At 36.4% G+C, this 27,853-nt stretch overlaps 5 protein-coding genes and 1 non-coding gene across 15 annotated transcripts; 5 read left to right on the forward strand and 1 right to left on the reverse strand.

The window, feature by feature from the left end:
* The first annotated feature begins 8 nt into the window (after nucleotides 1–8).
* LOC147537135 (bifunctional 3-dehydroquinate dehydratase/shikimate dehydrogenase, chloroplastic-like) lies at nucleotides 9–3,568 on the forward strand. Of its 2 annotated transcripts, none has more exons than XM_086643836.1 (10): nucleotides 9–444; nucleotides 729–834; nucleotides 959–1,177; nucleotides 1,268–1,608; nucleotides 1,904–1,967; nucleotides 2,144–2,252; nucleotides 2,341–2,493; nucleotides 2,599–2,747; nucleotides 2,889–3,051; nucleotides 3,144–3,568. In XM_086643836.1, exons 1-10 carry the CDS (start codon nucleotides 245–247, stop codon nucleotides 3,185–3,187), a joined length of 1,548 nt encoding a protein of 515 aa, XP_086499962.1. In that variant the 5' UTR covers nucleotides 9–244; the 3' UTR covers nucleotides 3,188–3,568. The 2 variants fall into 2 exon arrangements, with proteins under 2 accessions (XP_086499962.1, XP_086499963.1); XM_086643837.1 differs by having other exon boundaries at nucleotides 2,410–2,493.
* A 612-nt stretch (nucleotides 3,569–4,180) lies between these two features.
* LOC147537136 (pentatricopeptide repeat-containing protein At2g36980, mitochondrial-like) lies at nucleotides 4,181–6,657 on the forward strand. The gene has a single exon (XM_086642737.1). It carries the CDS (start codon nucleotides 4,702–4,704, stop codon nucleotides 6,655–6,657), a length of 1,956 nt encoding a protein of 651 aa, XP_086498863.1. The 5' UTR covers nucleotides 4,181–4,701.
* Nucleotides 6,658–7,032: 375 nt separating this feature from the next.
* Nucleotides 7,033–7,104, forward strand: TRNAP-UGG (transfer RNA proline (anticodon UGG)). Its single transcript has one exon. It is a non-coding gene; the product is annotated as a tRNA-Pro (tRNA).
* Nucleotides 7,033–9,210, forward strand: LOC147537137 (Ribosomal L18p/L5e family protein). Of its 2 annotated transcripts, none has more exons than XM_086641731.1 (3): nucleotides 7,033–7,274; nucleotides 7,816–7,989; nucleotides 8,700–9,210. In XM_086641731.1, the coding sequence occupies exons 2-3, from the start codon at nucleotides 7,873–7,875 to the stop codon at nucleotides 9,150–9,152; spliced, it is 570 nt and encodes a 189-aa protein (XP_086497857.1). In that variant the 5' UTR covers nucleotides 7,033–7,274; nucleotides 7,816–7,872; the 3' UTR covers nucleotides 9,153–9,210. The 2 variants fall into 2 exon arrangements, with proteins under 2 accessions (XP_086497857.1, XP_086497858.1); XM_086641732.1 differs by having other exon boundaries at nucleotides 7,124–7,274; nucleotides 7,824–7,989.
* A 535-nt stretch (nucleotides 9,211–9,745) lies between these two features.
* Nucleotides 9,746–13,599, reverse strand: LOC147537139 (C2H2 and C2HC zinc fingers superfamily protein). The gene is made up of 7 exons (XM_086641730.1): nucleotides 13,433–13,599; nucleotides 13,142–13,188; nucleotides 12,968–13,010; nucleotides 12,251–12,292; nucleotides 11,925–12,180; nucleotides 10,720–10,950; nucleotides 9,746–10,071 (listed from the first exon to the last, which is right to left on the reverse strand). Exons 2-7 carry the CDS (start codon nucleotides 13,147–13,149, stop codon nucleotides 10,058–10,060), a joined length of 594 nt encoding a protein of 197 aa, XP_086497856.1. The 5' UTR covers nucleotides 13,150–13,188; nucleotides 13,433–13,599; the 3' UTR covers nucleotides 9,746–10,057.
* Nucleotides 13,600–20,670: 7,071 nt separating this feature from the next.
* RBP-DR1 (RNA-binding protein-defense related 1) lies at nucleotides 20,671–26,532 on the forward strand. Of its 8 annotated transcripts, none has more exons than XM_086643642.1 (12): nucleotides 20,671–20,996; nucleotides 21,188–21,270; nucleotides 21,562–21,613; nucleotides 21,779–21,904; nucleotides 22,037–22,116; nucleotides 22,223–22,405; nucleotides 22,614–23,055; nucleotides 23,134–23,463; nucleotides 24,054–24,116; nucleotides 24,678–24,797; nucleotides 25,110–25,370; nucleotides 26,037–26,532. In XM_086643642.1, exons 1-8 carry the CDS (start codon nucleotides 20,816–20,818, stop codon nucleotides 23,259–23,261), a joined length of 1,275 nt encoding a protein of 424 aa, XP_086499768.1. In that variant the 5' UTR covers nucleotides 20,671–20,815; the 3' UTR covers nucleotides 23,262–23,463; nucleotides 24,054–24,116; nucleotides 24,678–24,797; nucleotides 25,110–25,370; nucleotides 26,037–26,532. The 8 variants fall into 8 exon arrangements, with proteins under 8 accessions (XP_086499768.1, XP_086499766.1, XP_086499763.1 ...); XM_086643640.1 differs by having other exon boundaries at nucleotides 25,114–25,370; XM_086643637.1 differs by having other exon boundaries at nucleotides 25,129–25,370; nucleotides 25,931–26,532.
* Nucleotides 26,533–27,853: the final 1,321 nt, after the last annotated feature.

Here is a 27,853-nt window from a genome sequence, read left to right on the forward strand (position 1 = left end):
ATGTTCTCTTTTAAAGGGGTTGATTTTTTAATTGGTTGCTTTTTTTTTTCTTTTCTTTCTAGCATTTGTTTATCATTATTAATTGGTTTTTTTTTCAAAGTGGGTAGTTGAAGATATTAAAATTGTGGGGGTTGCCTAGATTAATTGTTCAAACTTATCTTGATACTCATCTCATTCACTTCTTTCTTGAATTTAAGCTTTCCTCTGCTTGTTCATTCATTAGAGAAAGACATGCAGTGATAAAATGATGAGAAATCAAACTATGCATTGTGTTCGATTGACGAGCCGTTCAGTTGAGCAGGTGCTTACAGAGATGTCTCAGGTAAAATCTGATGGTGCTAACATTGTGGAGATCAGATTGGACTACATTAAGAACTTCCAGCCACATAAAGATCTTCAGATCATCCTGAAAGACAGACAGCTGCCTGTCATCCTCGTCTATCGGTATTTGAATCTTCAAATTGAATTCAGAATTTCTGTCTATTTTGGTCATATTCATTTCTTACTGTAGGTTTGAAGCTGTTTTTGTTGTTTTAGAGCTGTAGCTTAAATCTTCCTCGATTCAATTTCATGGGCAGTACTCATTTTGTTAATATACTTGTATACTGTAAGGATTTCGGTCGAATAAATAGTACTCCTTCAGGTTTTAAATGGAGAAACTAGTACAACCCTGAGCCGACTCCGAATACATCGTTGTACGCGATCGAACTCTAATATATCTTGTGCAGGCCAAAATCAGACGGCGGTGAGTATGATGGTGATGAAAATAATCGACTCGAAGCACTTCATTTAGCCGTAGAATTGGAAGCTGATTATGTTGAAATTGAGTTGAAGGTGAACTCTATTTACCCTAAACTCCGTGTAAATATGATACTCGTCTTCAATCTTCATGTGTTTGAGACATGTGTTTCATTAAGATCCAAACTTACTATTGTTCGTATTGCAAAGCAACATTCAGGTTGCATCTGATTTCTTGGTCGATAGGAAGCTAAACAAGTCCTCCACTTGTAAAATAATCGTATCACATCATGTGGATGATGAAACCCCTTCAAAAGAGAACCTCGTCGATTTGATTTCATCCATGCAAGCTACTGGAGCAGATATTGTCAAACTTACCACAAATGCAACCGATATTACAGATCTTGCACGGATATTTGATTTATTCTCACATTGTCAGGTATGGATTGTTAAGAGATCTATTGACTAGAAATCAATTACCAACAAAAGACGATCATGAAATTCTTCATTACTCCTTGCATCTTTGCAGGTTCCACTGATTGCCTACTCTACTGGAGTTCGAGGCCTTATAAGTCAACTTCTAGGCCCAAAATTTGGTGGTTTTTTGGTTTATGGGTCAACAGCAAGTGAGCCAATACCTGGTTTGCCTACTTTAAACAGCCTTAAAGAAACTTATAAGCTTGAGAATCTAAATGCAGAGACAAAAGTTTTTGGGCTCATCTCAAAACCAGTAGGCCACAGCAAAGGTCCCCTTTTACATAACCCTGCCTTTAGGCATGTAAGTTATGACGGAATTTACGTGCCAATGCATGTTGATGACCTTGACGGTTTCTTTAAGGTCTTTTCCACAATGGATTTTGCAGCTTTCAGGTATGCGAGTATGAACCTAACTATTCACATAACAGAGAATTTCTTTTTTACTTCCATGAAAATCTTCAGCCATTTTAGCTCCTTGAAGGAACAAAACCGAAATTATCGAATTGACAATTTACTGGTAGAATAAACTGTCGCCATGGCGCTCTTTGGAAAAAAGTTATGCATAATCAGCAGATAATTTTGCTGCTATACCCCCTCATTGATAAATAAGTTCATGCCTGCTTTAATGGCTTTATTGTTTTGTATGGTGTTGAGTCAGCTAATTTTGTTGTTGTTTGTGTGAACTTAGTGTCGGGTTTCCATACAAGGAAGCTATAACCAGGTGCTGTGATGAACTCCATCCGCTTGCTAAGGTCAAATAGCTCTTAGTCACCTATTGTTATTTATACGTATAGTTTGTGTAGATATTGTCTGGGGCATGGGCTTCATTTGATAGGCACAATGTGGCATGTCATCTTATTATGAAGATTTAGTATTCCTCTCGTGGCAAGGATGGCAAGTTAAACTTGTATTTTGCATTTTACGTCAGTCCATTGGAGCAATAAACACAATTATAAGACGACAAAGTGATGGGAAGCTAATAGGCTACAATACCGATTGTGAGGCTTCTATTACCGCTATCGAGGATGCCTTAAGAGGTCTTGCCATTCACTCTGATTTTTTCCTTTGTTTTCGAAAGGAAGTAAATTTGTGATATTCGTACTCCTAAGAACTGCAAATTCACAGAAAAGGGGCAGACTAGTGAGGATGTATCCTTAATATCATATCCACTCATGGGGAAATTATTTGTGCTAGCTGGTGCTGGAGGTGCTGGGAGAGCTCTAGCTTTTGGCGCGAAAAGTAGAGGAGCCCGAATCATCATTTTCGACATAGATTATGGTATTATACTTCCTATATATCGTGCCAAACTTTTCACTATGTGGGTTCTTTTATATCTTGCTTCACGAATCCTAAGTTCTGACCATTATGTGTTTGCTTTGGAAGAGAGAGCAAAATCTCTTGCATTGTCAGTTTCAGGTGAAGCTCATCCATTTGAAGAGATCGTTAATTTTTATCCCGAGAAAGGAGCCGTACTTGCGAATGCAACACCCATTGGTATGCACCCAAATACAGATCGAATTCCCGTTGCAGAGGTTGGTGCTACCAAATCCGAAGATTAGAGATTTCTTCCTTCACTTTCATATAAACTATTATGTAGTTTTGAATCGTCCCGGAAGCTGATCTTGATGTACAGTAGAATTGTTCTAAAGAGCTATACTTGTGTTCTTGGTCAGGAAACCTTGGGGGTTTATGAGCTTGTCTTCGATTCAGTTTACACACCGAGAAAAACAAGACTGTTAAAAGATGCAGAAGCTGCAGGAGCCCTTGTTGTGAGTGGAGTTGAAATGTTCCTTCGACAAGCTATTGGTCAATTCAACCTTTTCACTGGTGGTGATGGTAAAATCTTCATCTTTTTGTTCTTACCATTATTATAATATTGAGTAAAATCGATCCTCATCTAAGAAATATTGCATCCTTTGTGTTTGCAGCACCACAAGACTTCATGAGAGAAATAGTCTTAGAAAAATTCTAAAATATAGGCCACTATGGGTTGAATTTAGGCTCATGTTCTTTGATTGTTTTGGGGATTTAACATCCAAGGCATTACCATTTGTATACGTGTAGCAAACAATTGCACTGAGGTGGATTTGGCATTTTACATCGAAGCCGATTACAGTGAAGTTATTAGAGCTGTAAATCTGAAGAAGAACTGCAGTTGGATGACACAAGCTTCTAATTTGGAGATTCTGCAGTTGAATTTTTTTTTGGTACAGGTTTCCTTTTCTTGGATTGCTAGAAAACACAATAGGGTGATTGATGTTTTAGCTCGAACAGGCCGAGCGAATACTATGTTTGCTGTTTCAGCGTGTATTCCTAGTTTTTTGAGTTCTCTATAGGAACAACTCTTTTGTTATCTCTTCTGTTTAATGAAATGAAATCTAGCTTTCTATCAAAAAAATAAAAAAATTATCTGATGGTCCTAAGTAATTTGATAACAAAATTGATGAAACCTTCTGATTATATTAATATTAGAACTCTCCTAATCATTTATTCCCCCATATACTATCTGGATAGTTACTTAAAAGTGAGTGAAACCAAATTTTATAGAATTGGCCCCATAGTCAACACGATCTGGTTTTGAGTTGTTTGTCCACAAAATTAATGAAGATTAGAAGGTGGAAATCGTACGTAGTGTTTATATATGCAAAGTTAACCCGAAATTTTTTCTAGTTTTATTGACTAATTGGTACAACCGCACAAAGCTGTCCGGGAATAACAATGAGTGAAGTGCCGCTATGGAAAACAAGCAAACTTCAAAATTGTAGGTTTTGTCAAATTTGTTGCGAAACAAAATTTTAAGGGAAAATCAAATAAAAATATTTAGTATACCAATTGGAAAGAGACAGCATTTTTAACGATTCAATCGGTATTGGAAATTGGGATAATAATTAAGAATTTATGCTACAAATTCTAGCATAATTTTTTTTTTTCAACCTATTGTAAAACCAACAACTACCACCAATAACACTATATTCTTATGTGTTTTTAAGTTCTTCTCATCTCTTTCCTATATAATGCGCTTATATTTCCCAATAAATAAATGATGCTTCATCAATGGAAGATGAAGCTTTACTAACGAAATATTTTGTCTCAAGAATTGAAAATTTCGCCAACGTAGTTACTTTTTTCTTTGTTGTCAGAATTTCGACCATTTTTTATCAGTGAAGATGAAATATTACGACCATTGTGATCGAAATATTCGATTTATTCGACTACAATGGTTGTTGTCCGAAAATTTTCCTTCCAATTTTGTTCTCTTTTCTTTCGAGTTTGTAGATAGACAAAGAGATCTACAACTATAACTATCTAAAAAAAAAAAAAACTTTTAGTAGGTTAATTCTAAATATTAAAGATAAATGACTCTTTATTAAGATAAATGACTATAAAAATGACTGCTAAAAATCTACTATCAGAAAAATGTCTACTTACTAAGAGTCCCAAACTCCCAATTACTGAGACAAGTCCCAAGGCTTGAATAAAAGGTTCATGAAGAGAGAGATTCAATATCTGAAAACATCTCAAGAATATATGAAATGTATCCGACTTATTACATCAAAAATCATTTCCCTTTCAAAATCTGGTCAAATCACTTCCGCACGACGACTGTTCGACGAAATTCCTCAAAGAGATTCAATAGCTTGGAATGCCATGATCACTTGTTATTCAAAAATGGGTCTTCCCCAAGATGCACTTACTCTTTTCCTAGACATGAGATTCTCTGCTACTCAACTCGACGATTTCACGTTTACGGCCGCTTTGAGTGCTTGTGCTGATGCTGGAGATTTCAATTATGGAAGCAAAATTCACGCAATTGTTATTACTTCTGGGTACATATCTTCATTGCCCATCTGCAACTCTCTTATAGATATGTATGGAAAATGTTTGGTTCCTTTACATGCACACAAACTGTTTGATGAAATGACTCATAGAAATGATGTTTCATGGTGTTCTTTGTTGTTTGCTTATGTGAAAAGTGGGTTGTTAGACAATGGGTATCAAATTTTTGTTAGTATGCCTAATCAGGTTGAATTTGCTTGGAACATACTTATTAGTGGGTATTCTCGAAGTGGGAAGTTCGATTTGTGTATGGATTTGTTTAGAAAGATGAGAAGAACTACTTGTAATCCTGATCTTTGGACGTTTACAGCTCTTATGAATGCTTGTGCTGAATTACCCAGATCATATTATGGTCTAATGATTCATGGGTGCATTGTTAAATCTAGTTGGAGCTTTGAAATTGAAGTTAATAACTCAATATTGAGTTTTTATGCTAAACTAAGCTGTTGTGAAGATGCTGTTAAGATTTTTAAGTCTATGAAAACTCGCACGCAGGTTTCATGGAACGCAATGATTGATGCCTACATGAAAGTTGGAGATGTTCATGAAGCGCTGAAAATGTTTCGTCAAGCACCAGAGAAGAATCTTGTTTCATGGACTTCTATGATCAATGGGTATGCGAAAAATGGGAACGGAGATATGGCTCTTAGTTTCTTCATCAACATGATGAGAAACCTTGTTGAGCCTGATGAGTTCACCTTTGGTGCTGTTCTTCACGGATGTTCTAGTTTGGCTGTCCAAGGACCTGGTGAAATGGTTCATGGTTGGATAATTCAGTGTGGTTTTCACTCTTTTGCGTATGTTGGAAACGGCTTAGTTAACATGTACGCTAAATGCGGAGATATAGATGGATCATCTCGTGCATATTACGATATTATCGAAAAAGATTTAGTCTCGTGGAATACAATGTTATTCGCGCTTGGGTTACACGGGCGAGCTCTTGAAGCTTTAAAATTGTATGAAGAGATGGTAGAGTCAAGAGTAGAACCGGACGAGGTGACCTTCATTGGATTGTTAATGACTTGTAGTCACTCTGGGTTCATAGAGCAAGGCCAAGCGATTTTTGAATCAATGGAATCGGTTTATGGAGTTCCTGTTCAAGCTGATCACATAGCTTGCATGGTCGATATGCTTGGTCGTTGTGGGCACTTAGAGAAAGCACAAGAACTAGTAGAGAAGTACACGAGGAAACTTAACGTCAGTTCTCGTGAAGCTCTACTCGGTGCTTGTGCTGCTTATGGGGATATCGATCTCGGACTCAAACTTGGGAAGAATTTGATGAATTTGGATCCAAAAAGAGAGAGTGGCTATGTTTTACTATCAAATTTATATTGTGCAAATGGGCAATGGAAAGAAGCAGAGAAAGTAAGAAGAACAATGGTGGAACAAGGAGTGAAGAAGACTCCTGGTTGCAGTTGGATTGAAATAAAAAACAAAGTTATGGTTTTTGTAGCAGGGATTCATTCACATTCTGACATGGAAGATTTGTATAAGATGTTAAATTATTTAGAATTTGAAATGAGAAATCCAAGTTGTTCTGTTTTTGAGAACTATAATGCTTTTTGCACTCTGGTCAGCTCACTCGGCTATCGGGGAAAGGCCTAACTAAACCTACCCGAATCCCGTTAGTCCTCCCTCTTTATCTTCCTTTCACCTTTCTTCTTTATCTCTCCCTTTACTATATTTCTACATTGCGACTTCATTGATAACGAGATCCTGAGTTACTGGATCAAAACAAACTAGACCAATCATAATCGACTTATATCTGAATTAATACAACTTCCGTGAGGCCAAAATAATCGCCATCATCAACCAATGCTCACCTAACAAATGGTGATACAAAATAACTTGGACACGCTCTTTGGGGTCTTAAAATCTTTTTGCAATATGGGTTTGATTTTTGTTCTTTTTTTAGGGAAGTAAATATTACGGTGAGAGAATAGTAATAGGGGTCTTAAATGGTTTATACACAGCATCTAAGGGCATTTGGTCTAGTGGTATGATTCTCGCTTTGGGTGCGAGAGGTCCCGAGTTCGATTCTCGGAATGCCCCGGACTTTTTATTTCCCTCAGACATTATTTTCTCTCCTCCTTATTTTGCCTTCCAAACAGATCCTTAAACCCTCTCAAGAGGTTTACACCACCATTACCGTCCTCAATTGAGTTTAGGGCTTGTTCCTGCCATCTCCCGAGTTTCTCTCTCTAAAACTCTGAATTCACACTGTAAGTATTCTTTTTTCCTCTATTCTCAGCATCGCCTATAAAGTTCATCTTTTTTGTAACATGTGGTTTTCAAGTCTTTATGGAATCCTTTGTTGCATAGGAAATTTCTTCTTCTTCTGTTAAATTTATCTGTCTGTTTACTCGAGTTTTGAACTTTTTCAAGCTTAAAGTTTGAATCTTTGAGATAGTTTGGTGTTGAATTTCATCAGAGTTGTGATTTTGTTTAAGTTGGTACTCAACATGTTCGACGAAATGTCACAGTGATCTTTCTCTTCTTTTCTCCCGTTGAAAATGAAATGCTCTGATTGAATAGATTTTACCCTTTTTCTCTTTCTAATTAGCTTAAGCATAGCAAATCGTTTCAATTTGTAATTAGCTTAAGCATAGCAAATCGTTTCAATTTGCAAAAATGTGAAGTCATAATGGACTTCACTTTGTTCTAAGCAAATACCCATATTACTTGCGTTCGTATTCTTAAATTCTACGGGTGTCTTGTTGGAAGTAGAAACGATAGACTTTTTCTAACCTTAACACGTTTCAGGTGAATAGTAGTTGGTGGTGGTTATCTGTTTGAAGTTGCTTCTTTGGTTTGTCAACTATGTTCAAGCATGTATTTCGTAATACATGGGCCGCAAGGGCTGCTTGTGGAGGTTTTCAGAGGGACAAAAGTATTCCTATGGCATATGCCTTGACGAAGAATTTCCACAATGGGCAGGTATTCTATAATCTAGAACAGCTTTCTTGATCTTCAACATATGTTCTTGTGTAGTTACCCGCTTAGTACTTATATGATATGCACGGGCACCCTTATTTAGAACTTGCAGAATCCTCTTAATCGGAATCGTAGAAGTGGTCAAGTTAGTATTCCACGAACTTGTGCTTCTATAGAAGAGATTATCAGTAGTTCGGCCTAAGTAGTAAAGGAGAACAGACGATGTACTAACTTTAGTAGTTAAGAAGAGCCTATGTGCAGAAGGAGAGTTTCAGATTTATGTCTTCCCGTGCGTATCCCTGAAAACTCAAACTCCATAATAATATGAAAACTGATAAATTTCATTACTATTTTGTAGTAAGGCCGGTGGGTTGAGTAAGCATTTTGGGTTTGATTATTTTACTTCTTGTTAGGAGCTTATGGTGCAGAAATCATCTAGTCGTGAGGACCATTCCTTCTGGTTATGCTTTCCTATTATTCGAATCTTCTTTCTTAAACTTTAAAATGTTAACGGAAGATACCATGCCCCAAACACCACAGACGTAGCGTGATTCCTTCTCGTTGTAGTGGAAGCCCTGTTAGAAGAACTACAGGTCGCATCGGACTATACAAAATTGTGTTTCGAAAATATACCAAGCTTAAAGATATTCTCATAGCCAGTTATCTCTATAGATTAATGGGTGTTTTTCATTATTTGTTATGTGTTCTTGCAGACAAATTGTGCACCAAGAAGCTTCTTCGGTGTGGAGGATTTCCTAGACGATGATAATAGTCGACCATACACTTACAAGAAGGAGAAGAAATCAAAGAACCCAAACAAACATATTTCGTTCAAACAACGAACAATAGCATATATGGAACCTTTCACACTTGATGTCTTCATTTCCAAGAGGTTCGTTTCGGCATCACTTACGCATAGAGTGACATGTAAGCAAGTAGCAGTTGCTGGGACTAACTCGAAAGACATCAAAGCTGCTCTCAAATCTAGAGCCGATATACCTGCTTGTTTGGCTGTTGGTAAAATCTTAGCTGACAGGGCGAGAGAAGCTGATGTTTATACAGCTTCTTATACTCCAAGAGAGCGGGATAAGTTTGAAGGGAAGATTAGAGCAGTTGTTCAGTCTCTTATAGATAGTGGGATTGATGTTAAAGTTTATCTTGACTGATACTTGTATTCGATTACTGTTTTGGATTTGGGGATATATTTATTTTGCTGTGTCTTTATATTTCGATCTAGGGAAATTACTCTCTAGTGGGAATGGACCATTAGGTTCTTTTATATTGATTGTTTTGCTGACTTGGGAGAGTGGTGAACCCAGAAAGCTTCGAACGCTTGAGCTCGAGGTCAGAAACAAAATTCTTGACATTGACAACTTCAGCCTGAGGACCTATTATTAGGGTTGGTCATACTTTGGATGAAAAGGCCTAGTAGATAGGCTTTAGATCTGAGTCTTCATCCCCACAGAGCTATTGTCACTAAATTGGGACAAATAGAGGGATATGTAGTCATATATACAACAATAATGAAAGGAGAATAGAGCTCATTAGAAGGTCAGGGAGAAATGATAACCTCTGTCTCTCTCAACTCAACTATCATCACAAAAAACTTGAATCTTCATCCCACAAACAGGTTGTCTGTCAAAAAGTTCACATTCATTAGGTAACACTAGGAAATTGCCCAAGATTGGGTCAATCTTGGGGATTTGAACTCTGACTTGTTATTCACTAAATAACATCTAGAAATCAAGCACTAACAACAGAGACAAACGTCGTTCCATTAACAATGTAGGTGGTACTAGAAATTGTCTATTCAAACACATACAGAAGTTGATAATACTGTTTTTTGTGCGCACAAGCTTCTCAATTGAGGAAGAAAAAGGATATACCAAGTCTAGGTTCTAGCTTGTTTCACGAAATAACTCATCCCATAGAATCTTCGACTGGACTAAAAGGTATACCAGGTTATCGAGAATCATTCATAGTAACCAATAAAAATAGCAAACTCTTTAACCAACCAACAAAAGAGGAAGGGTCTTCTCATGGATCTGTGAACTGCAAGCTAAGTCCTTGTTCAATTGTGGTCACCTGCAGCAAATATTCAATAACATAAAATATCAAAATCACATGTTATTCTAAGAATAGGATCACAAAATGGACACTGTAAAGTGACTTAAACGAATTTGAGTGCGCGATTTACATGGAACAAAACCAGACTTTAGCAGATGGTGTGTGTCCTCCTTTTGTCACTTTCGTTTAACTACTTTTTGAAGGTTCGTGTATACACACGTACATATATAATACATGGTCGCCGCTTCGGGGAATACAATTTTGGATGCATGGCATAAAAGACTTTGGGTGGGAAAATCTGATTGACGAAGTCTTGTATGCTCCCCGGAAAGTGGTGGTAGAGTGGGAGGAGAGGAGGAAGAAGAGAGAGAAAGATGATGGTGAAGGTGGTGGTTGGCCAGTGGTGGTGTGGGAGGAGAGGAGGAAGAAGTTTTTCTTTAATGAATGGCTGCTTGCAATGGCTGTCTACTGGTGATCCTTCGCCAGCGTGAAGAATAAGTGGTGGTAAGGACTGGGGGGACATACAAGACTTTGTCAATCAGATTTTCCTACTAAAGCCTTGTATTCCCCGCAACCCAAATAGTACTCCCTGAAGTGGTGGCCACAAAATACATATATATACTATTTTTATATAAATATATCCTATATTGAGTTGAATGTGTATACCTGAGGAAGCATTGTTAATGTTATAAGCATCAAAACCTCCACTAGTTGGTGGCGTCGTTGGATTGGCTTGATATGTAGATCCTGGATTAGGAGCACCATTTGAACTGGGAGCTGGTGCCCCTGGCACCGTTGGTGGAGGAGCCAAGGTGGGAGGCCTTGGCAGACTGTTAAGTTGCATGGGCATGGAAGGAGCACCAGGCGGGGCCATTGATGGCATTGGACCACCATAACCTGCAAACCCCAAGGAAAGATGATTATTGAAATATAATTCGAAAGAACCTATCTACTACGAGGTATGGCACTCTTGAGACAAACGAGTGGTAAAGCTAAATAAAGATCATATGCTCCTTACATTTTTCTCTTTCATTTGTGAAGATAAGGGATTTACTAGTTGCTTTAAAAGTGGAGTGATCGAGAAAAAATTAGTTTGTAGTGTCTAGACTGGTCTGGTGAAATGACACATAAGAGTCACTATCTATGCTAATATCTTCCTAACAAATTTGGACTTAAAAGCAGCTTCCTTTGATTTAAGAATGCTAGGAAAGCCCGGAATTGCATTTAACAGATTTTACCAGAAAATATTTTTCCAGCTCCTATATTGAGTGTTAGGAGCAGCATATGGTTAGAAGGATGTGGCATACATAGCATTCTTCAACTAGATAAATAACGGTATAATCAATTCAAGTAAGGATTCATACTAAAACTTGGGGAAGCACGGAAGAGGGTTTTCTACTAAAGGTGTCCTGAAGGTCGGGATAATTACATGTTAAGTTCGATGATCCCAGAACCTACTGTTCTCTACATCGTACTTTTGGCCTAAACTTCGCCGCTTTAAAAAACTTGGCCTGCATCAGTATAGATATAGAAATTAGAAAGCAAGAACATATGCAGATATGCCCCAACAAGCACAAAATCAGTGGCATCTATCGATCAATCCTAAAGGACATCTCATATTTAAGTTTCATTGCATATCAAAATTGGGGAGTATGTCGTTCCAGAATCAAGTTTCATGCAAAGGCTGTATAGAAAATTTTGAAATTTAGAACAAAAGAAACAATCAAATAATTAGATCATATTTGTACAAATGTGTTCAATAGCATGTAGTATTCCTAAAGGACATCTCATACTAGTTGATTACTTAATAATCTTTAATCACAGAAGTCAGAAGTTAAAGTTAATTAAAAATTGCAGATAGTGCAACTAACCCGGCATGCCAGCTGGACGAGGCAGAACAGGTGGCCTCATCCCAGGAAGTAATGGTGCACCTGGCATAGGCATACCTGCCATACCAGGCGGCGGTCGAGCAAGAAGACCAGGTCGGGGAAAAGCGGCGAGATGTTGATTAAAAGCTGCTCCAACTTGTTGGAATGCTGCTTGCCCCAGATGCTCTTTAATTCTCTGATCAATCAAACTTTGGGTTTGTTGCTCCTCAAACTGCTGGTAATAGGTCCGGACATTTGCCTGATTCAAGCAACAGAGAAAAATGAGATCCATGTAAACCTAAGGAAGCTAAATAGTGATATCAATTTACCTTGTGTTTATATCCAGAATTGTGCTGTTTTCTAACAGAGGGCTGAAAATAAAGAACTAGAGAGTTAGAATAACACTTTAATCTTCAAAACAAATTTTAAGAGGCCAATAGCCAAGAATATCAATTGAATGGAACATACACATAGCCAACCAATAGCATATATCGTTGTTATAAGAAGTGTAAATTTACAGAAGATGAATAAAATTTATACAAGATGGACGAGTCTCTCCACGAGTAACTCCCGTGAAATTGGGCTCCCCCATCCCAAGCCGAGACCCAAGAAAGAGAAGAAAGTGGGCGCCAAGTCAATCATCTATTTCACCAAAAGAAGGGGTTACTTGTGGGCCGGCGAACATAGTTTCTTTTGATTTTTTGTCAACCTCGGAAGCCATTATGGCTGGCTGACATGTAGTAAGTATCTTAGAGTACCCAGGTGGCTAGAGCATTATGCTCCCGAGCCCAACTACTTAAAGTAAACATGACTATCGTTGATAGAAGACATGAAATGAATTGACAAATAAAACAAGTCTAAGCAAACAAAAGAAGTAAAGTTGGTCTATCTTATGTTTCGATTCTGAAATTTGAATACGCATTTTTCTTGTTCATTATGTATCACAATTTGTTACAGTGAAACTTCTTTTGAATCGTTATGAGCTAGCAATAAAAACACATCAAATACCCTATAGAAAAAAAAAAGATGAAAGAATGAAAACTCACTGAATCATGAGTCAAGTAAGTATCGCAATAATCACAGTAGTATCTGTAAATTTAGAAAAAGAAAACAGAAAAGTAAGAATTATACCAATAATCAGATCAAATTTACATTCAAAAAATTATCATGAGGAGATATCAAGGAATCGGCATTTGAGAAAAAGGAAGAAATGAACTTACCTAGGCATGATTTGATGCAATAATCAACTCCCCAAATTTCTAAATTCCTGGATTAGCCAAGCATCATACAAATATTAAGACTCAACAACATAGACTATAATGGAGGCGAAACTTGTTAAGTAAATAAAACCCTAGGTTGATACAAAAACTAGAATCAGTTATTAAAAAAAAGGAAGAAAGATTCTAGGGTTTATAAATATGTCTATTCTAATTCGAATGCTTTTTCTGAGTTGAAAGGAGATTATGAAACATTAAATGGAGTTTTAGAGAGAGAGAGAGAGATAAATATACCTCAGCTGCTCACTGATTTCATCAACGGAGTTCGACGAGCTGCGAGAAATCGAAGGAGCTTGCGTCAAAAAAAAAGCTAGAGCTAAAACCCTGTATTTTCCTTCTAAAATTCAGATTTTTAATCGCGGGTTATATACGGGTTCGGGAGACTCACCCATTTGATCCACTAATCCAAGGAACGTGTAGGGGTGGGAAACCGACCGGACGGGTAGTCCACAATCACTTGCTCTTCCGGTCCGGGGACACGGACATCCGAACAAATCGGGCGTGCACTTGACAAAATTTGATTGTCCATTGCCCGTCCGAACCCGCCTAAATTGTCCGGCAATCCGGGTATCAAATTGGTCAGGCTCGGACACAATACTTAGTTTTTTTTGTTTAAGTGTCCATAAAAGACACTCATTAAGATTCACGCAAGCAAAACCCATAAACGTAACCCAAACAGTGTTCTATCCCCTCAATTCTTTTATAAAAAAAATTTTCTCTTTATCACTAGTGATGTAAGATTAAAATGTGGAGACCAAAACTTATTTTGTAACGATAATATAGTCCCATATTGCAAACTCTTTGACAAGAAAGAGATACAAAACTTTATAAATAAGAGACGTAGTCTCTCCATTGCACATACGTGTAAGTGTGGAGCTTAAATGCTAACAAGTATATTAATTGATTATAACTATTTATATACGATTAAATGTCTAAGAAAGTCGAAAATATCAATCTTTCGAGCTTATTGGTCGGACTCGGATTGATGGCCGGTTAGAGCCTTTTGTCCGTGCCCGTCTCACAGACACATCGGACTCAGGAGATTTATGGACGGATCCGAGATCGCGGGCCTTTTTTCCCACCCCTAGGAACGTGTGCGCTTGTGTTTGTGTTTCTTCTCGTTGTTTGAAGGGGCTCTGTCAGGTTTGTTCATCTGATTCTGATCGTATGTTAGTCTTTATTTTCTTCCCAAATTTCCACTGTTTATTTGTCTTTTTTCATTTTACACTTTTGATAAAGTACTATTTTTATTACATAAATACAAACAACAACTTGTAGAAACACAATCAAGAGTTTGAATCGAACATTTAGATCACCTTTTTTAGTCACAAACTAGAAAAAATTAAACCGAAATAATGAAGATCTAATAACCACAGTTATCAGAAACATTAAACGATATCAGAAAACTCATCAAAAATAAGATATCAAATTAAATAGATCACAAAAATATCAAGTGATTGTAAACATATAGAAATGAGATCACAAACATATCATAAACGAGATCAGAAACAACATCATAGATAAACTTTTGAAACTGATACATGAATAAGATCATTGATAAACTTTTGCAAACCGATATAAAGATCAAATCAATAAACCAAATCATTAAAAGTTAAATAAAATCCAAACCATCGAAAAACAAGACCAAAAAACATCAGCTCCTAAATCGACTACTTTGAGTTTAAATAAAATACGAAATCAAATCGATTTCAATAGCTCGATCTTCAAAATATTCTAGAGAGGGAAAGGAATCACATTGATACTTTCATATCGTTTGAGAAATAAAAAAATAGATAGTCGATTTCAGAACCTAAATCATTCACATTTTCTCAGATATGTTTTTTTACAGCATATGTTACTAATAAAAGAAATATCAGAATAACAAAAAAACTCTAACTAGAAAATATATACAAGAAAGAAAATAATAATTGAACCTAAATATATTATTAGAGAGCTTATAATAAATCGATTTCAAATCCACAATTCATCTTCACGATTTGTAAATCATAATCATCAATCATCTTTGACTATACATAGCGAAGACTTGTCATGTCAGAAAGTGGGTTTTTCAAATATCTTCCGGATGATCAAGATCTCTAGTCAGATATTGAACTCTTCATCTGATTCTGATCGTATGTGTGTGGGTAAAGCTGCGAAAACAAAGAAGACACTCCGACGCTCAAGTCAGTGTTTTTTGCAATTTTAAGAAAGAATTCAAAAGTTTGAGTATAGGAGATTGCCTTCAATCTCTTTTTAGAGCAAACTTGCTATGTTTTATAGATTTGTACGAGTTATGTCACTGTGAGCCTGAGATGATGCAATGGTAAGACATCCGTCTTGATGGTAGCCACATGTCCATGGTCGTTTGGAGGATAATATTAGATGAGTGTGTGTCTTCTAACACTGGCAAATCCTCTGACACATAAAATTCATGTATTTAAAATGGGTCTTTGGATATACATGACCTTCCACATCATTGTTGGTCCTTCACGAATGTTTGAGCTCGAGGATGCTGAGCTTACTTTGGTTGATACCTCTTCTTTGCGCTTCCAGGCAGGGCAGGCTCAGGAGCTGACTCAGATCTAGCTCCTCTCTTGCCTCAAGACAAAGTGCGACTCAAGGTGCCGAGGTTACTTTGCATACCTTCCTCCATGATTCTGATACGAAAGCAGCGCTCTTATTAAAGTTGGCTCTGATTCACCTTTCCGCTTCTTGCCTTTTATTCGGTGCAGGGTCCAAAGGTGCCTAAAAAAGGCCTCCCGTATCAGGGCTCAAGTGGCAAAGCTCTTTCGAATCCACCTCCCTCATGGCTTTGAAGAGGGTCTAACTATTTCATTCCTGGCCACTCTGTTGACCTTTTGACTTGGTCAAAGCTGACCAATACTTGACTCAACACTATGTGTGACTATATAGTCCCACATCGAAAAGTAAAGAGAGAAATTCTTTCCATATAATAACTTTCCCAAGTTGGTGCAAACCACGCAAACTGCACACCCGCGCGAAGTTGGAGAATGGGCACATTGGGCGCTTTAATGGCGTGTTTTGCATGTCGCATGTACGCATCGTCGCGAGAAACGATTGAAAAAATTTATTTTCCAATTTGAGATGTAATCCAACGATGAATAGATGGAGAGAGATTAAGGGGCAAGGCAATTATGATATCGTGATCCAACAGATCGGATCATTGTAACTATTCACATAGATCCGTTGGAGATCCAATGATGAAGACATTGGGCGGACATGGTCGTTGGAGATCCTACGGTCCACATCTGGGCATTCATCATAGAAGCCCGTTGGGGACATATGCTGTAGTGTGGCTTGTATATGTTCACTGTCTGTATATATATATATATATATATATATACCAGACGAATTCTGAAACAACGTACAACTACAACAACATTATAAGCATTTCCAGAGCATTAAAGTTCTAAGCAGTCATCTAGGTCGTTAGAAGTTTGCATTACTAACTCGTAGTTCGACAAGTTTTCGGAAACTAGACGTATCATATAATCTATGAAAGGTAACACCGTTTTATTGTAGGAGACAAACACCATTTATGTTGGTAGGAGAAGTAACAGAAATTGTCTTTAAGGACAAAAATTACTCGACTTGACGATTTTCTGATCTCTTATTCTTTTAGTATTACTGTTCTTGTTTTATCAACTTCGGGTTTTAAAAAAGAATTAAAATTTTGTCTCTAAAACAAAAATAAACTTCTGAATTTAAAACAGATTTAAAAATCTACATTGAAAAGATAAACTAAAAATCTAGCTATCTATCCTTCAATATTGAAAAAGAATTTTTATTAGTTTATAATTGTTTTAGATAAACAATACGACAAGTTTTTAGTATACTAGAGAAGTAACATTTATTACATTAACTTGTATCAGAAAAATGCGACAATTTTGAACTTTGTGGACATTCAAAATATGTATGAATTAATTATTATTGGATCAATATGCAACAACAAAAAAAAATTTATTATTGGATCAAAGAAATAAATGACAAAAAATATTTTTATTGCTTTACAGACAATGTTGCCATCTTCTTCTTAGCTGTTATAGAGTTTGTGATTTCATTGTTGTTTGAAAACTCTTGAAATATCTGACTTCGATGGGCTGGAAACTTGAAATTTAGAGTTAGGTGGGTGCAAGTTTGTTTATGTTCACTGGATTCTAGGGTTTAGGTACAACTACATATCACTTGATTACTGTCTCCAGCTATTAGCTCAAGATTTAGGCTTTTCCCTCCCCTGAATTGTTGCCATCTTTATGGATATTTCACAAGGTTCCTGTTTCTCACTATAATTGATGCAAAAGGGAATATCATCCCTTCATAAGATAATACAAGAAGGTATATATACCTTATCCATAACCATACAAGTATGAGTCTCTAGACCTCCAAGATTGTAGAGGTACCCGACGGACGACAGTGGAACTGCAAAGATATGTACTTTATTATATACAAAGGTATTGAAACATCAAAATATATTATATGACATGGGTTATCGTTATTTTCATGTGATGCATACAACATACAATCAAAAATTATAAAAAGAAAGGGTTTATTCTATAATGGAAAATTAGTGCCAGAGAGACCAGAGTATGATATATTTTGTCAAAGGACATGAGATAAATAATAATACATGTTTGAAAAGAAGACTGGAAGAAGGAAAGTGAGAAGGTTATAAAAGTATGGAAATTATTAGTAGTTATTAGTAGTTAAAGTGCGGGTCGGCAATTTTAGGCTGTTTGTTTTTTCACTTAATAAGTGAATATCACTTGTAAGTGGGGTCAAAGTAAGTGCTAAAAAAGACATTTTTATCCCTACCGAATATAATAATTACCAATGTAATTATAACTTAAGAAGAAAATAATTGATAAGTAAAAAAAAAATTTTATGACTTTATCAATGATCATTTTCCTTCTTCACTCATCTTTCACCTAAACTTTTCTCTTAAATTTTTTTCACATCTCTTCCTTCATTAATCACGGAACCACCCAAACTCCATGATGCAACGTAAGTTCTTTCTCCTTCATAATTTTTAATTACTTGAGGTTAATATTTTCGACATAAAGCATTCATAAATCGTAATTCTCGTATCCAAACTCGCGAGCATAATGAATTAGTATGAAATGCTAATATGTAAATACTTTAAAGTTAAAATAAACAATTTCTCAATTTTATGACATTTAGAATTAATACAAATACAAAAATCAAGCACTTAGAAATGATAGAAAACAAATGTCATATCACTTACAAGTGACATCACTTACTAAGTGATGTCACTTGGTAAGTGGTAGCACTAAGAAGTGCTAAAAATCAAACACCCTCTTAGAATTTTTAGAAATTTTATCAAAAAACCCTCTTCAATAAGACACTCTATTTGGCACTCCATGATGATGTGGAACATTTAATATAGAGACTCTCAAGAGAAACACTTCAAAATTAGAGTGTCTTCTTTAGACTCTCTAAGTGTCACTCTATAAGAGCATCTCCAATGGGACACTCAATCTCTAACACTTAGAGTGCCACATAGACTTTTTGAAGTTTTTGTTAAAAAATCATCTCCAATGGAACACTTTATTAGACACTATAATATGAGGTGGACACATTTATTGTAGAGTGTCTAGAGAGAGAAACTCTAAAATGAGAGTGTCTCCTTGAGACACTCTAAGTGTTACTTTTAAATTTCAACCAATAAAAATCTTGCTTTTCAACTACTTTTTATCAATTGAATTGAAGAAGGACATGTGTATTAAGTACAGACACTTTAGAGATCTCCATTGGAGACCAACAAAAATTAGAGTGTCTCTATATTGACATTTTGGAAAGAGAATCTCTATTGGCCCTTGACAACTAGGACTTTTAGAGTGTTTGTTAGAGTGTCCCATTGGAGATGCTTTAATTTTAACCAACACAAAACTTTTCTTTTTAACTGTTTTTTTCCTACTGAATTCAAGAAGGAGTATTTCCCAAATGGCCCCCTACTTTATGACTAGCTTCACGCGTAGCCCCCTACTTTATCAAAAATACCCAGATGACCTTTTTTTCGTTACCGTTAAATGTCCGTTAACTCTCACTCCTCCATCTCATCACCTCTCTCTGCCACGTCATTTCTCTTGCCACCTTTCTCTGCCACATCATCTATCTTTGCTACGTCAACTTAATTTTTTTCTCTCCACCTCACATCTCTCTTCTCCGGCAAAGATCGCCAGATGACGACCTTAAAAAAAAGAAATTTCTTTCCTCTCTCTCTCTCTAAACACTCCACACGAAGGTGTTTCCCTTCGTCGGAGGTCTGGTTCACCAGATTTGAACCCGACCTTCGAGGGTCTGGTTCAACAAACCTCCGGCGAAAGGAAAATTTTTCGGCTGACGACCTTTGCCGGAGAAGAGAGAGGTGAGCTGGAGAGAAAGAAAAAAAAATTAAGTTGACGTGGCAGAGAGAGGTGCACGAGAGAGATTTGACGTGGCTGAGAGAGGTGATGAGATAGAAGAAAGAGTGTTAACGGACATCTAAAGGTAACGAAAAAGGGGGCCATCTAGATATTTTTGATAAAATAGGGGGCTACGCATAAAGCTGGTCATAAAGTAGGGGTCATTTGGGACATAACCCATTCAAGAATCACATATGTATTAGGTAGAATGGATTTAGATGTTAACTAGGTTCCCACCGCGTCCTACGGACGCGGTAGATCCCTTTTGGCTGCGCCGTCGTGTTAAGAATATTGTAACAGTTGAATAGTCATTTTACATTTAGAGAAACACAATAATTATACATTAAACAACAAAGAGGAGCAATCAAATACTAAACTATTTACATTTAAAAAAAGAGAATTACATTTAAAAAAGAAAATAATATTTCATTGTACATTTAAAAAAAGAGAATTACATTTGAAAAAGAAAAATAATATTTCATTGAAGCCTGAACTATTGAAGCCTGAACTATAAAGTAGATGTGAGAGATTGGTTTTTTCTACTGAATAGGAAAAAAAAAAAAGAGAAATATATGGGTAGTAGTTACTCTAACCAATTTTAGTTGATTTGCATAGATACCCTTCTAAAATAAAATCATCCGTCGGATGTGTTCCCAACAAAATCTCTAAAATAAAATGGACGGTCAGACTTATCCCCTGGATAACCGACTGACCTGTTTTAATATAATAGATGGTAAATAAAGAAAAAGGGAAATTTTATAGGGCCCCCTCATTTTTGTTAAAAGGCCTCCCCTCAGTGATAATTTAGCAAGTAAAATGGTTCATGGGGAGGCCTTTTAACAAAATTGGGGAGGCCTTATAAAACTTCCCAAAGAAAAAATAAAGTCTCCTTAATAATTTGAATTTCCCACCAAGTTCGAGGGAAGGAGTATTTTTTTTTTTAACACTCGCAAACAAACATGAAATTACCTCAACAAAAAAAAAAAACAAACAAACATGAAATAATTTGGATAATTTAAAAATAAATTTGAGGGCATTTAGAAACGTCTACTTATAAATAATAGCACGGAAACCAAACTTTGTCCTCCAAAATCTTTCATTTGGCCCAATTTTGGAAGTTAGAAAACGAGAAGAAAATCCATCAAATTTTGAACCAGAGAAAGGTTCGGCATTCATGGCGGAATCAAATACAAATAGTAGTCTAACCTCTTCTTCAAGTGAAGAAAGTGTTAAGCTTTTTGTTGGTCAAGTTCCTAAACACATGACGGAAGCTGAACTTCTCTCTATATTCAACGAATTTGCTTTCATCGATGAAATCAATATTATTAAAGATAAATCAACTCGAATTTCACGAGGTTTGTTTCATTTTCTTATTCTTGAAATTAGTAGTAACTTTTTTTTTTAATCCTGCATTTTGGATTGTTGAATGTGTGATTTAAGTAGTTTTTGATCTTATTTGGTATATATATTTTGTGGTTGGGATTGTTAAATGAAACCCTAGAAAATAGATTTGTTTTTTTCATTTCTGACTTGTGAGTATTTGCAGGTTGTTGTTTTTTGATATGTCCATCAAGGCAAGAAGCTGAGAAGGCAGTTAATGCTTTTCATAATAAAAAAACACTACCTGGGGTGAGTTTAGAATTTGATCATTGTTTCTCTAGACTTTTCAATTTGAACTATGGTTAGATGATCTTAGATCAGTATGAAGGTGTTGGTTAGTCCCACATCGGTTGTGCGAGAGGGTGGTAGTCACTTTATAATGTGAAGCAAGCCTCGCCTATACTACTTTTCGGACTAAACTGGCTTACATCAATTTCATATCCTTGATCTGAATGAATATTCGGTTCTGTTGAATTACGAGAAATCTTTAGCATTGTCTGCCCTGGTTGGATTATATTATGTTCCTTCTGTTTGATTCAGGCATCTAGTCCATTGCAAGTGAAGTATGCAGATGGCGAGTTGGAAAGGCTAGGTACGGGATTTCTTATTGTTCAATTTGTTTGTTTATTCTTTTGGCGATTTCGTCTCATTTTTTTTTTTGTCCTAGTATTATCATTAACTCATAAAGGACTAGTATAGTAGCTACATTTTTGTTTTCTTTATTTACTTTGATAGAACTGTAATCTGTTTGTCACAGAACACAAGCTATTTGTTGGTATGCTTCCAAAGAATGTCACTGATGCTGAAGTTTTGACCTTATTTTCAAAATACGGAAGTATCAAAGATTTACAAATTCTAAGAGGTTCTCAACAGACAAGCAAAGGTATATGCCACGTTCGTTTTCTCTCGCCTAATTACTCCTCTGATCCATTTGGTGCTTTAGTTGTTCGTGGCTTGTTGAAATCGTGGAAACAAACTACACTTCAAATGTTTTGCCCACTTATTTTTTAATCAGGATGTGCCTTTTTGAAGTACGAGACCAAAGAACAAGCTCTTGTAGCGTTGGAGGCCATCAATGGAAAGTACAAGATGGAGGTCTGTTATTATTTATGCTATTTTTATATTTGGATGAAATTTTGTCCGTATATGTTGCAATATTTACAATGTTGTGGCCTTGTGGGTTTAAATTGCTTCATTGTAGGGTTCAAGTATCCCGCTAGTTGTCAAAGGGGCAGATACCGAGAAGGAAAGGCAAGCTCGAAAAACTCAGAAAGCTCAAATCCAAGCTTCTGGTTTGTCAAGTACTGCTCTGACGCAGCATCCTTCACTGTTCGGGGCTTTACCCATGGGTCACATTCCTCTTTACAATGGATATGGCTACCAGGTCTGGTAAACTATGCTTACTTTTATACATAACTTACGAGGAATACTGGATCAATGCTTCTGCTATTAGCCTATTACTTCGGTTGCAACTTTCGTAGTAATTTAAATACTGGTCTGCGTGAATAAACGTAGCAAAGCTTGTTATGTCGTTATATCTATAGTCACTTGGAACTTATGGACTCATGCTATACCCAATGCCACTAATGCAGATTCAACCCGGTTTCCGTAACATGGTTCCCCCATTTAACCGAGTAAATGCAGTTGATGGACTCTCACCTGATCTTGCACCTGATGTATCACCTAGAAGTTTTCTTCTGGGGCCTTCCGGTTATATAAGGTCTGGATATCCTGCTATACGTGGTCTTCAGTATCCTATGTTCTATCCTGGTGGAATGATAAATCAAGGGCATTCAAATAATTCGCATGATACGGTCTCTCCTGGAAGCACGAATTACAACTCAACATTGTCTTCGAGCATCAGGAGAAATTCTGGACTACAAGTTGAAGGTCCTGCGGGTGCTAATCTATTTATATATCATATTCCACCAGAATTTGGTGATGAAGAGCTTGCCATTGCTTTTCAGCGCTTTGGTAGGGTTTTAAGTGCTAAGGTGTTTGTTGATAAATCAACCGGTCTTACCAAGTGTTTTGGTAAGTGCCCCTTCTAGAATTTCTTATGAATCTGAAAGATATTTGGTGTTCTAAAATGAAACGACTTTCCTCTTGCAGGCTTTGTCAGTTATGATTTACCAGAAGCAGCCCGGTCTGCCATTAATGTGATGAATGGATACCAAACAGGAGGTAAGAAGTTAAAGGTACAGCTCAAGAGAGACAAAAAACAGAGCAAACTATATTGAGTTGCACGTAAGCCACCGAAGCAGAATACAGAGCAGTCACTCAACTGTGAAAGTATGGGAATTACTGAAGTATCAGCAAAATTCTGTGAATGGATAGAAACCTATTTGATGTTTATGTATGATACTCCATCTTATCATATCTTAGGGGAACTACTGGCTGGCCTTGGGATTCAAATCCTAAAACTCTTCCATACTGGTGCAGGTGCACCGCTATCAATTGTAATTTATGTACCATAGAAGTTCATTTCGACATTGATTATTATTTCATTGATTTTTCTGTTGAGTGTTGACATCATTTGTTCATAGTACACTGCGAGAGCATTTTGTCCATTCATTGTTTTGTTTCTTTGTGTACGACCCTGTAAATTTTATTTCTGCGGTGAACATTTTACGGATAGAAATAGTTCAACATCAGAACTCTGTTTTTGACTATAGCAATTTATGAATAACTTACTGCAAACGTGTTGTATATTGTGAGCTCGAACTTCACTCTCTTATCATTGTCTTCATTTATTGTGAGTCACTGTTTCCCGAATCTATGAGTTTTGTATGTGAAGTTGGAGATGTTGAGTCGCCACCAGTCTGCCTTCTCGTAGGGCGTGGAGGCTGGGTCTCAACCAAGGAATGAAATTTCGGTTTCTGTGGAAATTTCTGTAGGCACGGAAATGGAAATATTTCGAATTTTATATCCTCGACAAGGCATTGTTAAGAGAAACTTAGTTAAATTTCGGCAGGCATGGAAATGGTGTGTTGTCTATTGCATACTGATATTGTTATTGTTATCTATTGCAGAACGCTAGGTGATGAGTTCCATTTGGAGTTCTTCTAGTTGCGATGCATACAACACTGGTTGAGGTGTGTTGCTTACTTTCGATTTTTGAAGACTTCAAACATTAATGTCTATTGAGAGATAAACATTAAAATGATATGTTTGACATCAGGATAATTTTCCGTGTAATTCATAAATGATTAAGTCATGAATATAGAGTTAGCTTAAAACCAAAATTGTCAATGAGATAACACCTCTGAGATATAGTATATTGTTTTCCCTACTATGTTGAATCCAGATATGGAATTGGCGCATCTCTTTATTTCTTCTTGATAACAATCTGTTATCTACAGTTGAATACTCTGAACGTGTTAAAGCCGTAGTTGATTCCATGTATGACTTAGAAACTAAGAAGTTGATGTCATACATGATACATTTAGTCGAAGGACCTTATTGCAACCTTACCGGAAATTTTATACTTGTTTGGGACTTACCGGAAATCAAGAAGTTGACGTCATACATATAGTCGAATCAGCTTATCATAATCTAAACAAATTAACCTTTATTGAGATAAGACTTATGGTGATGAATTATGACATTATCTCTGTTTGTGCTTACGAAGTCGAGATCTGTTTTTTCATCTTCAGATGCTGCCTCAAGTAAATGGTTTTCTCTTTTCGGCACCTACCAACCCTTAAGATACATCGGCGGTCACAACAATCAAGTTAGAGAAACTCTTGTTTATTTGAGAATGACTACAAAGTAAGGTATATATATATATATCAAAGGAGCTTCTGCTGTGTTCATAATCGTCGTATAAATGGGCTACTCTTCTATTTGGTGCATGATAAACATTTCCTTAGGTTACTACTGACTATTTGCATATTCATGAAATATAGGATCCAAATGAACAAGAGTCTATTTTTACTCTCATCCTTTCCCTACAAAGTGTACAAAACAAATCGAAAATCAATAAAAATCTTTCACCTTTTGAGGAAGTTTGGTTGTCAATATCTTCTAGTATGTACATTTTAGTATTTTTTTGCTGGTTATATACTGGTTTATCTTCAATGAATTAGACAGATTCTCCTTTTCCAGTCGGAGTTTATTGTTTACGAAGAAAGAAAGCAACGAGCGGTAGAACCGTAGAAGAACCACGGCAAGAAGATTCTCATATGGATGCTAGGGAGACGTCGAGCGGTAGAAGAACCACGGCAAGAAGATTCTCATATGGATGCTAGGGAGACGTCGAAGCTATCCAATAGAACAAGAACTTCGGGTAGTGATCGGTTATTACTATTTTATTTCACTTTATGGAGATATCTTTCCTTTTTCCAACGGTAAGATACTAACTCTAGTTTCTCCGGTCGAGATATTTGTCGATTAAATCAATAGTTCTGAATATATTTGGTAACATGATTAATGATCCTATGCCCGGCTGAATCCCGGCCGGGATATTGGCCGGGCATAGCATCATCACTCTTGGTAACATATATACAAACAAATATAATTGTTGTTGTCCACCCATATGGACCAAGGTAGTATGTTACATCAAGGAACCAAAAAAAGGTCAAATTTATAGAACTTCATTAACTTAAAACAAACACACACCATGACAATATTTTGGCTTTCTTCTAGAAAGGCAACTCCCCACCACTCTAGGTGCCTTTCTAATTCTTTGTCTCTTTAACTAAAATTCAGATAAGGACAGAAAATACCTAAAATGGGATAATGAAAATGGATCTGTCATCAACCTTCAATCACACTTCCTCTTTTATAATATATATATATATATATATATATATATATATATAGTGGGAGAGAGGGAGAGAGAGAGAGAGAGCAATACTTCCCTAGCATCTTAACATTATGATCTTTTGATACTTCCCTTCATTTGCAGTAGAACATGGATTTGAAAGATGTCCCTGATGTCTCCTCTTTCTTCCTTGTTGAGTCAAGTGGAGATTCTGAAACAGAATTTGACCATAATATTGCTACTATTACAGATGATGATGCTGAGTCTTGTATTAGTGGGTACCCAGATACTGAAAATCAACAGAATCATGGTCAAGATGAAGAAGGTAGTGATGATGAGGATGATAGTAGTACTGTCATGGACTCTAGGAGGGATTGTCAGAAGATAGGATCAGAAAACTTGGAGAAAAAAGATGATCAAACAACTATTGATATTGGTTCAATGGGAGAGAAGATGAATGAAGAGGAGGAGAAGAACAAGCTATTTTGGGAGACTTGCTTGAGTTTAGGATTTTGAATATAAATAGCTCATTGATGTATTGTTAATAAAGGAAGCTTTCATTTTCAAGTTTTAATTCAAAGGAGATGCATTTCATTAGTAAAAATGCAAGTGTGTGTATCTGAGTGAGAGATAGAGAGAGAGAGATCCAACTTCTTGCCCACATAGTACTAGGTTATAAGATTGGAAATTTGTTGAAAGTGTCTTGAATATAAGTTTATATCTAACCCGAAAAACAATTTAATAAACCCTCTAATCCCCCCATAATTTTTTTCGCCTAATATGTTACTTTTACTTGAGACATGTGTAGCTAGTGATGATAGACTAGGTAGACACACTCTTTTGAGCGAAACCATACATTCCCTTGAGAAAGAGGTGGGAAGGGTCGTCTAAACCTTCACTTACTGAAAACTTTTGACTTTCCCTTTGGTTTTGGTTCAACACCTCACCGGATGTTTCATACATACATTGATCCTTCTGGCGAGTCTCTTGCCCTCTCGACCATTTTACCAGACTTAGCGGCTTTAGCATCATCTAAGTTTTAGAATTGCTTCTGCTCTTTAACCGTCTCACCCACATCTAGTTTATGTTACATAATTGTGAGACAGTTCTTACTAGCTAAATTTTTTCTTTAGGCAGACCCCCAAATCTTTCTCCTATTGTTTTATGGTGAGTCTTGATGTACTATCTAGTACTGTACTTTTTCTTTAGTTTTGGTCGATTTTGATTTCGTGGAGGATTCACCAACACATCACGTGGACAACGAAGTATGGATATCTTCCCTCTCCTTTTTGTTATTAACATTACTCTATGTTCACATTTTTATGATACATATGTTTTGAACATTGAGGACGAGAGGGATTAAACTCTTCTCCTTAGTTTCAAATACAAAAGGGATTAATGTTGATATCCTTATTCTGTTTAAAATTTAGCATGACTCCTGTCTTGTTTGGTAAGTTATATGCTTTGAACATTGAGTAAAATGTTAGTTTTAAGTTTGGGATGTGGGGTATGACCGCGACCAATGCATGCCCATAGGTTTCCACGACAAGAGGGTTAAAAAATGGCCAAATTTAACATATTGAGTAGAATTGCATGTGATCATGTAGTGCTTTTGAGCTTTTTGATTAATATACCCTACTTGAGAATCTCTTTTGTATGCTATGGTTCCTTGAGAATGTCTATTACTAGAACATTTGTTGTCTTGTCATGAGAGTATCATAATAGGATATTGAGAACATCTCTTAAGAGACCTGCACTAGTCATTAGTGAAGACTTAACCCATGTGAGGGTTGAGAGCCTAAATTATATATTGAGTTTACTCTTCTGCACTAACTTCGAGTAGAATGAAAAACTACTCAACCTCGTAACTAATTAAAGAACTCATTTGATCTCTTGAGTTAAAATCCATAGCCACTAGAAGTGACATCACGATAGTGGATAAACCTCATCATTGTAGTCATTGAAGCATAGTAAGGGTGTCAACTACAGGGAGATGGATACTCTATCACCATCTACCGTCTTATTCCTGAGAATGAAGGCATGAAAGAAAATTCTAACTCAAGTACT

This window comes from Eschscholzia californica, unplaced genomic scaffold (assembly GCF_041429995.1).
Source record: "Eschscholzia californica isolate CP2 unplaced genomic scaffold, dmEscCali1.0.p SCAF_5, whole genome shotgun sequence".
In the NCBI taxonomy this organism is placed as follows: domain Eukaryota; kingdom Viridiplantae; phylum Streptophyta; class Magnoliopsida; order Ranunculales; family Papaveraceae; genus Eschscholzia; species Eschscholzia californica.

Excerpts from the sequence above, each read along its gene's own strand:
- LOC147537135 (XM_086643836.1), top strand. The coding sequence starts at position 245 with ATGATGAGAAATCAAACTATGCATTGTGTTCGATTGACGAGCCGTTCA. Across the intron at positions 2,253-2,340 it reads TATCGAGGATGCCTTAAGAG|AAAAGGGGCAGACTAGTGAG; the intron begins GTCTTGCCATTC and ends GCAAATTCACAG. Across the intron at positions 2,748-2,888 it reads ATCGAATTCCCGTTGCAGAG|GAAACCTTGGGGGTTTATGA; the intron begins GTTGGTGCTACC and ends GTTCTTGGTCAG.
- LOC147537136 (XM_086642737.1), top strand. The coding sequence starts at position 4,702 with ATGAAGAGAGAGATTCAATATCTGAAAACATCTCAAGAATATATGAAA.
- LOC147537137 (XM_086641731.1), top strand. The coding sequence starts at position 7,873 with ATGTTCAAGCATGTATTTCGTAATACATGGGCCGCAAGGGCTGCTTGT. Across the intron at positions 7,990-8,699 it reads AGAATTTCCACAATGGGCAG|ACAAATTGTGCACCAAGAAG; the intron begins GTATTCTATAAT and ends GTGTTCTTGCAG.
- LOC147537139 (XM_086641730.1), bottom strand. Across the intron at positions 12,293-12,967 it reads CTTACTTGACTCATGATTCA|CCCTCTGTTAGAAAACAGCA; the intron begins GTGAGTTTTCAT and ends CTTTATTTTCAG. Across the intron at positions 12,181-12,250 it reads ATTCTGGATATAAACACAAG|GCAAATGTCCGGACCTATTA; the intron begins GTAAATTGATAT and ends TGCTTGAATCAG.
- RBP-DR1 (XM_086643643.1), top strand. The coding sequence starts at position 20,816 with ATGGCGGAATCAAATACAAATAGTAGTCTAACCTCTTCTTCAAGTGAA. Across the intron at positions 21,271-21,561 it reads ATAAAAAAACACTACCTGGG|GCATCTAGTCCATTGCAAGT; the intron begins GTGAGTTTAGAA and ends TGTTTGATTCAG. Across the intron at positions 23,056-23,133 it reads CGGTCTTACCAAGTGTTTTG|GCTTTGTCAGTTATGATTTA; the intron begins GTAAGTGCCCCT and ends TTCCTCTTGCAG.